At 38.0% G+C, this 9,248-nt stretch overlaps 1 protein-coding gene across 2 annotated transcripts; it reads left to right on the top strand.

Annotated features, from left to right (window-relative positions):
* Positions 1-2,265: 2,265 nt before the first annotated feature.
* On the top strand, positions 2,266-8,355 carry LOC110930145 (ATP-dependent DNA helicase Q-like 2). Of its 2 annotated transcripts, XM_035987591.1 has the most exons (21): positions 2,266-2,484; positions 2,755-2,975; positions 3,325-3,471; positions 3,568-3,783; positions 3,881-3,985; positions 4,100-4,204; positions 4,290-4,412; positions 4,517-4,605; positions 4,734-4,770; positions 4,845-4,878; positions 4,948-5,000; positions 5,070-5,147; positions 5,540-5,605; positions 5,747-5,813; positions 6,310-6,363; positions 6,494-6,601; positions 6,807-6,871; positions 7,055-7,133; positions 7,689-7,897; positions 8,003-8,220; positions 8,301-8,350. In XM_035987591.1, the coding sequence occupies exons 1-20, from the start codon at positions 2,409-2,411 to the stop codon at positions 8,201-8,203; spliced, it is 2,133 nt and encodes a 710-aa protein (XP_035843484.1). In that variant the 5' UTR covers positions 2,266-2,408; the 3' UTR covers positions 8,204-8,220; positions 8,301-8,350. The 2 variants fall into 2 exon arrangements, with proteins under 2 accessions (XP_035843484.1, XP_022029071.1); XM_022173379.2 differs by having other exon boundaries at positions 8,003-8,355.
* The last annotated feature ends 893 nt before the right edge of the window (positions 8,356-9,248 follow it).

Raw genomic sequence — 9,248 nt, 5'->3', positions numbered from 1 at the left:
ATCGACCCGCTTGTAAACGAGCTGGTTCTGCTTGTTTGATCTTTGACTAAAATTCTCATTTGGTCACAAATTAAATCCGGTTACACAAAATAGCTAGATGACACTAAAATCACCAACTGTATATGGATGGAGTGTAAGAGATTTGTAGTCAAAATTCTAGAAAACGAACCTATATAAGATAGAACACTAAAACTTGTAGCTCGCCTAGAGAAATTCGCACGACGGTGTAAATGACAGATCACCTGTAACTTGTATAGATGAAGTGGCTCCCGATTAGAGGGGGCAATCTTGACCCAAAGCCTTTCAAATGGGTCAATTTGGGTTGCTTTTAAAATTATATGGGTTGGTTTGGGTAAGATATTTTAACTAAATGGGTCACAATGGGTCACTTGAAATTTCATCTTGTTATTTTCGGGTCAAAGCGGGTCGACAACATTAAAGAAATGGGTCGATGTGAGTTAGTGTCTTAAAGAAACGGGGTAGGTTTCGGACCGGAATGGGTTCAGTTCAAATTGAGTTTCGGGCCGAGACCGGTTTCGGCACGACGCAGGTTTTGGATCGGAACGGGGTCGGTTCGGGTCGGGTTTCGGGCAGACACGGGTTTCTGCATGGGACGGGTTTCGGATCACAACGGGTTTTGGGCCGACACGAGTTTCCGCACGAGACGAGTTTTGGGTCAGAACGAGTTTCGTACCGTTTCGACGCGAACCGTTTCGACGCGAAGCGTTTCGACCTGTACCGTTTCGACCAGTACCGTTTCGAATCTAACAGTTTCGACGGGAACCGTTTCGACGCGAACCGTTTCGACCAGTACCGTTTCGAATCGAACCGTTTAAAATCGAACCGTTTCGACCCGTACCGTTTCGACCAGTACCGTTTCGACACGAACCGTTTCGACCCGTACCGTATTGACCAGTACCGTTTCAAATCGAACCGTTTCGACCCGTACTGTTTCGACCCATGACCCGACCCAAATCCGCTTTGACCCGAACCCGGTTCTACCCGAACCCGTTTTGACCCATGACCCGACCCGACCCGACCCGTTTGCCAGGTCTATTAATAAATATGATAACAAAGAATATGTTATTTCAATAAGAATCCGATATTTTGATTTAAATGATTTAGGAGCTTTTATTCATTAAATCTAAGCTTTGGGTTTCAAGTTTTGACTTATTTGGCATGTTTCATTTTAGCTATTTTTTGGTATTTGACGCGTTAAACCATTACGAACCTCGTTATGCATTTGTGGGGAGTCTAGTGCAAACCATGTGTCTTGAGACTCACTTTGGCAGTGAGCGAAACAAGAATTTATAAAAACGTCACCTCTGGATGAATTGAACAAGAACGACTTTATAGCTGTAAGCATTTCTACCCTGAAAGCTAAACAAGTTAAAACTATATATTAGACCGACAAGTCGACGTTAATAGTCCCGATGTGTCCCCCAATAACACATCATTAATTTAGAAAATCTTAATATTACCTAAAGGTATATTCCCAATTGAATGTTCTAATCTACGCCATATGGATCCATAAGTTTGGTGTAATTTTTGTTTTGGTTATGGTTATGACTTAAAACCGAATCGAACCGGCTTTTCCACACCCTTAAAATCACCAACCTAAGTGTTGTACTCTCCACCGCATCGCGCAGGCACAACTCTATAATTTTTTATAAAGTAAATTCACTATGCAGGATTCAATTTGTAGAGCCAACTAAATATTTTATGTTTTTAACTGAACTATTAAGAGTCTCATAAAAAAAGGTAAACAAACAGTCCCGACACGCGTGTCCAGTCATCCTCTTAGACCATGTGTAGTGGTTAAACAAAATAATGCCCCCACCATGGGGCATTATTCGACACGTGGCAGTCCAGTCAGCATGGGGCATTATTTCAAAAGTGGCGTAGTGAGGCATTATTCAATCAAAACATATTCCTGTATTACGGGTCCCTGTATTTCGGGTCCCATATTTCTAATCTACCCGCTTTCGGGTCCCTGTGCTTTTGGGATTCATTAAAAAAAAGGAAACTACAAGTGCACCCCTCCCATTGGCTAGTTAACATGGTCATGTGCATGTTAAGCGTTGTTTTAAAAACGCTGCAGCAATTTTTTTTCAAAAACAATGCCCCAAAACGCCTAGTGTAATGGGTGTGTGTATGGGGGAGGGGGAGGGGGTCGTTTTTTTTTCAATTTTTTTAAAAATACCGCGCCGCTATGTTCTTATGCATATATATTTTAGTTACCATTCCAATCGTCAGTATCGTAATGAACAAAATTGATAACGTGAGTATGCTTTTTACCCACCGGGTCACCCGACCCTAATTTCGGGTCTTGGTTACGGAAACGAGTTATTTGATACAGAAGGGTTTCGAAGCAACCTGCTGTGAAATCGGAGCGTGAAGGTCCGAAAATGGCAGCAAATGGTAGCACAGAGGATCTTCTGGAAGAGCTTCTCAACGTTGAGTTGGAGCTTCAAGATGTTCAAGGTTTTCTCCTTTTTCTCATACACTTTATTTCTATATTGATGCAACAATTACATATACGCGATGTACGTATAGGTTCTATGTATACCTGCAGTTTCTGATACCTTCTATTTAAAAAGAATTTTTACTATATGTAAACTCAAATTATAAACTGTTAGGTCTGTTTTTGTTTAATTGTGTATTTGTGTGTGTGAATTTCATCCAAGCCCTAATTTGACACTATTTAGGTGAGTGTTGCCATGATATTGTTAGTAATGGGAATGTTTATTTTAGATGAAATAAAGAGATTGCTTGATAAGCAAGAAAAGTTGTATGAGAAACAGTCCGAACTTAAGGCGGTTATAGAAAGTTATCAAGGATTGGAACAGGCGGAAAAGGATCATGCAGCTCCGCAAACCGAGAACTGGTCGGGGGCTTTTGAATGGGATAATGAAGCTGATGATATTAGGTTAAATATTTTCGGCATACCGACTTACCGTGCAAACCAGCGAGAGGTTGGTCGCTTCTTCCTATTAGTTGTCAATATCGACAAGCTACCTATATGCTACGTAGCGATAGCAACGAAATATCGCCCGCTATTTCATGTTAAGCAGTAAAGTAGAGAAACAGAAAAATACATGTTATCGAGCAGTGGAGATGAGGAAAATACAGAAAAATACTTGTTATAAGACCAAACTGAGGTATCGAGAAGTGGAGACGAGAAAAAAATGAAAAAAATTTAAATGAAAATGTTATGCTACGTAGCGCGCTATAGCCGCTGTTGACAAGGATCTTCCTATTGTCCTGTTTTTTAAACAATAAACAAAAATATTAACCACAAAAAAATTACAAATCGTTTATCAGATTATAAATGCAATCATGAGTGAAAGAGATGTGCTTGTGATTATGGCTGCTGGCGGAGGCAAGAGTCTCTGCTACCAACTTCCAGCTGTTTTACGTCCCGGAATTGCCCTTGTCATCAGTCCTTTGCTTTCTCTCATTCAAGATCAGGTGCCTTTTTATTGTGATATCGTATACGTACTATCGTTTCATCATTAAGTAGTAAGTATTAGAATAACATTAGAGTAAAGATATATATGTTTTCAGGTCATGGGGTTGACTGCTTTAGGGATCCCAGCATCTATGCTAACCTCAACAACTAGCAAGGACAATGAAAAGTTTGTATATAAAACTCTTGAAAAGGGTGAAGGGGACCTTAAAATATTGTATGTTACACCAGAAAAGGTTTCCAAGAGCAAGAGATTTGTGTCCAAACTTGAAAAGTGTCATCATGCTGGCCGTCTTTCATTGATATCAATTGACGTAAGCTCTACTTTTTGTATAGTCTCTAAATAAAAATAGGGTCAAATATGAACAAAAAATAAATAAATTGCTGAGAAATATGTTCGGTAATTTGCAGGAAGCACATTGTTGTAGCCAGTGGGGCCATGACTTCCGTCCAGACTACAAGAATCTCGGTATATTGAAGACTCAATTTCCCAATGTTCCTGTTATTGCTTTGACTGTATGTCTTTTTCCACATCTACATTGTTTCGGGTCCGGCTTATATACATGTGAAGTTACTTTGGGATAAAAGAGGTTTAATTTTTAATATTTCTATGTTTTGTTTTCCATCCAGGCTACGGCTACAAAGAAGGTCCAGTTAGATCTTATGGAGATGCTAAACATTCCAAAATGCATAAAATTTGTTAGCACGGTCAACAGGCCAAATCTCTTTTATATGGTAAAGCTGTTACGATCATGGCTTTCACTCTTGCATTAGTCTCTTTTACATCATGAGTCATTGAACTGTATTGCTGACATCGCAGGTTCGGGAGAAATCATCTGTTGGAAAGGCAGTCATTGATGACATTGCTGACTTCATACAGAGTTCATATACAAACAACGAATCTGGAATTGTTTATTGTTTCTCCCGGAAGGAATGTGAGCAGGTATGTGTCGCACTCAAATAAGTTTATCTTAATGTATCGTCACCCTCATGCTATCATGCACATGTATTATATTTACTATACTCTTTCATGCTCAAGAAATATAGGTTGCAAAGGAATTGCGAGAGAGAGGAGTTTCAGCCGACTATTATCATGCAGATATGGATGTAAATGCTCGTGAAAAAGTCCATATGCGGTAAATGTAGTTTAACCCCCTTTTTTCTATAGATTTTTACCAGTGTTTTGCTGACACTATGTCAAATTTGATTTTAAATATATATTTTTCATACATATAGTAAAGAAAACCTTATGCTTCTACAACAGGTGGAGCAATAGCAAGTTGCAGGTCATTGTTGGGACGGTATGTTTGGCAAAACTACCTTTAAATCCATGATGTAATATCCGTTAATAAATTTAGCTCTGCTTTTCTGACAGGTGGCTTTTGGCATGGGAATAAATAAACCAGATGGTTAGTATTCATTAGTATATTTAGCTTGTATGATTTAGAATGTTTATCTTACACGTTAATTTGCTATAGTCAGGTTTGTCATACATCACAGCCTAGGTAAATCAATGGAGACTTACTATCAGGTTTGCATCCTCCTTAAAAGCTTATTCATAGCAAGCAATTTTATTGGCTGTAACTTCTTATTATTTCAGGAAAGCGGTCGAGCAGGGCGGGACGGGCTTCCTTCTGAGTGTCTACTCTACTTTAGGCCTGCTGATGTGCCTAGACAGGTATAAGTAGAGGTGGCAGTATGGGCGGGTTGGGTAACAGGTCCAAATCTGTTCATGTCAAAATGAGTAATTATTTGAGTCAGAAGTGAATGTAAAAACATTTTTCATCTGTTTAAAAAATTATAGATAACTGATGTGTAAAATATGATTACAAAAACTACATTATTTTAATAGTAATAATCTGATTTTTCTAATAATGTGATTTACGAGGTTTTATTCATTTCATTTGAATACCATTTGACCCATATCTTTTTTAGTTAACTCATTTGACATGTTAGGGATAAAACATAACTGAAATTGACCCACCTTTAGGTTTGGTATAAATTGCTGGATGGCTTTTCTTTCATAAGTTTGTTCACTTAAATGATACCTAGAAATCACTCTTTGTGCAGAGTTCCATGGTCTTCTATGAGAATTCTGGGTTGCAAAATCTGTATGACATGGTGCAGTATTGTCAGGTATTGTTCTCTATTCGATATTCATATCATATCCCACAAACCTGCCAATATGCAGAGATTATGAAGTGCCTTAATGCTTGCTCAAAAAATAATTAATATCTTAAATATTACTATTTATGTATTTATGTTTTCTAAGTGCAGTCTAAAAGAGAATGCCGTCGGAGCGCTTTCTTTAAACATTTTGCTGAGCCGCTACAAGACTGCAATGGTATTTTACTCTTTTGTAAAGTTTTGAAATATTTTTTCTCTTTAGCAGAGCAGGTCATGTTGTATCATACTTTAGAGTAAAATGCCATTTCCGTCCCTGAGGTTTGGCTAGTTTTGTGACTTTCGTCCAAAGGTTTGTTTTTCCGCATCTTGATCCAAAAGGTTTGAAATCTTGCCATTTTCATCCGGCTCTTTAACCGCATCCATTTTTCTCTGTTAAGTCAGGGGTATTTTCATCTGTTTTGTTAACTTAAAGGGCAATTCAGTCTTTTTCAGGGGTATTCGGTCTTTTTACATAAAGTGAAAAAACCGAATTGCCCTTTAAGTTAACAAAAAAGACAGAAACACCCCTGACTTAACGAAGAAAAATGGATGGAGTTAACGAGCCTGATGAAAATGGTAAGATTTCAAACCTTTGGATGAAAGCCGCAAAACCGGCCAAACCTCAGGGGACGAAAATGGCATTTTACTCCATACTTTATTTTACAATGTTGCAGGAATGTGTGATAATTGTGCCGATTTGTGCAAGGTTAAGGAAATTGATGCTTCTGGTATGCATCCATACCTATATGGAACTATAACTTGTGAATCAAGGAAATTACTCATTTTGACCCGTTACCCGACCCGTCCATCTTGCAACCTGTCAGTAAAATGATGTACATGGTATGGATTGCGTTGCAGGCCATGCTAGAGCTCTTGTAACTTTGCTGCAAGGAATCCAAGAAATGGATCAGAGAGCGACAATGTTACAGTTAGTGGAAAAGTTCAAAGTTAAAAACAAGGAAGTAGGTATGTGATCTCACATCTTTTGGATATTACATGCTCCATTATTCCATTATTCATTTAGTGGGTCCACATGGTTGTCATTTCTCATAAATCTATTTGACGAGCAATGGAGATATCATTGTGGGTCCAAGGAGAACAGAGATTGGGCCCACCATATGAAACAAACAGTTTCTGACAAAAGTATGTTACTTCTTATGGTACGGTTTAGGCTTTGAGCTGAAGAAGGATGAATTAGAGCATCTTGTGATTCAGCTTATTATCCACCGAGTGTTGGTAATGATAATCGCCTTTACATAATCGTATAGCAGTTTCTCAAAATTGTTGCTTTTCTGGTGCTGCTTTGTAGAAATAAATTACTTACAAAACCCGCTTTCTTTGCGCTTATGTCATAATTCTAAAAAGATATGCAACTTAATTTAAATAAACTCGTTTAGCTATGAAATCTTCTTCATGCAGAAAGAAGAATTTTCTCATACCGCGTATGCAACTAATGCTTATGTAACACTTGGACCACTTGCAAAGCATGTATTGCATGGTAAGCCACTTCCTTTTATGGGTGTTCATGGTCCAGTTCGGCAGGTTTTGACGAAAATTCTGGGCCGAACCGCTAAGGCGCTAACCTGCCATTTCCGGAAACGACAGACCAAACCAGTTTTGTTGTCCAGATTTGCAGTTTTGGCGGTTTGAACCGGTTTTTTGTATTTTTCAAAATCATTAGTTTGTAACTTTTGTATTAAAAAAAATTATAAAATGATAAAGATAGTTCATGAATATAATACTTATACATAAATTGCATATTCCAAAAAATGAAAAAAAGAAATCTTAATAATAAAGGTTAAACAGCCCGTTCGGTTGACACAACCAACTCCAGTTTCCAAACTGCCAAAACCTTTGTTCACAACCGAACCGTATGAATCTCAAACTGGCCGAGCGGGCCAACTTGCTTCGATTTGGACTGTTCAGTTGGTTCTATCGGCTTATGAACATCCACACTTTGTTTTCATTTCATTATTACCTTATTGTTTTGTTATCCAAAGGATGGTTCTTTTGATTTTTTCCAACATGTTTACTATTTTATGATGTCACACAGGGAAAAAGAATATTACGCTTGAGGTTACTAGTGGACAGAGAAGTCTCGCAAAATCATCAAAACGCAGCAGACACACAGGATTAGAAATTAAGCTTGATAATTTAAGGAAAGAACTTTCTTCCATGCATGGAGGGATATTCCCTCACTCCATTTTGTCTACTCAGCAGATCAGCATGCTATGCTCTCAAAAACCAGAATCAACTGAACAGGTACCATATAAAATCATAAAACGAAGTGTTTAAAGTTTTATTCTTTTATCATGTGCTTCTTTCTAGCTTTGACCGCGGGTCCTTTTTCCTCGATGTTGCTTGCAGTTGGAGAAGATAATCGGTAAATTGAAGACGCAGAAATATGGAGAGAGGATTCTTGAAGTAATTGGAAAGCATGAATCTGATGATGAACAATGTGACGATTCAGCAGATGAGGAAAAAGAAACGAGTGTAAACAGAAATGCAAGGAGGTCAAAATATAAGAAGGTAGTTGTCATTGATGAGAGCAGTGAAGATGATAACTGAGGATGGTTCATGACATGGTTAGTCGTGTTTATGCTTCGGTTGAAACCGGTAGTAATGATTTCGGTTTAGTTTTGTGACCGCCCTTTTACATGTGTAGGGATCTTGCTTTTGTTGGAGAATAACACTAATTGAAATGAGCTTTTCTTTGACTGTGATATATATATATATATATATATATATATATATATATATATATATATATATATATATATATATATATATATATATATTCGAATTACTTACCTACGGTGTACATAGATGATAACTTAAGACGAGAAACGTTGCGAATCGAAATCAATATCTATAATAAAGAACTTAGAACCATCAACTGGTGATTTATTTATGAATCACTATTTTCAACATTAGGGGAATGTAAATAGAAGTGGGGGAATTAATAACCAGAAATGAATTGTCATTGTTTCACAGGTATATAGCAGCTGCAAAATGCAATAAGGTAATAGGTCGAGTTGAGTTATTAAGGGGTGTGGGGGAAGGGGGAGGGTTCGGGGAAGGCGACTCGGCTTTGGTCCCCTAGGGAACACTGCCCCCCCACCCCCCAACCCAAACTCCATGACCTCGATGATTCCCCCGACGTGCAAAAATTTGACCGTTGTAACGGTCATACATTAGTGTGTGTATGTATATATAACAATTACAGTTTCTTGCTACAGTAGCCAAAAAGGCCCTCTTTTCAATCATATATTTACCAAAGGGTCATTCCATATCATTTTTCACATAAGCAATACGTTTTCTAATATTATGACAAAAGGAGTCTCTTGAAATTTACTTATTTTGCAAATCATCATCATACTTAGTAAATCCCACCAATAGCAATAGACAGTCTTACCTCTACCTTGTAGGATTAGAGAGACTGCTTTCGTTGAGACCCCCGGCTTGATAGTAGTTTTGCATCAAGCCTTGGCAAATAACACTCAGCAATTAAGACAAAGGCCGATTAGTGCATGTACATCGTTCTCTTTCGGCTATCAACGCCATCACATGATGCATGATTAACCATCCTCCTTTTAACGTTATTTTCACGGAA

The sequence above is a fragment of the Helianthus annuus genome, chromosome 3 (assembly GCF_002127325.2).
Source record: "Helianthus annuus cultivar XRQ/B chromosome 3, HanXRQr2.0-SUNRISE, whole genome shotgun sequence".
Classification (NCBI taxonomy): Eukaryota; Viridiplantae; Streptophyta; class Magnoliopsida; order Asterales; family Asteraceae; genus Helianthus; species Helianthus annuus.
Note: the sequence above shows the minus strand (reverse complement) of the source record. Positions and strands in the feature narration are given on the sequence as shown.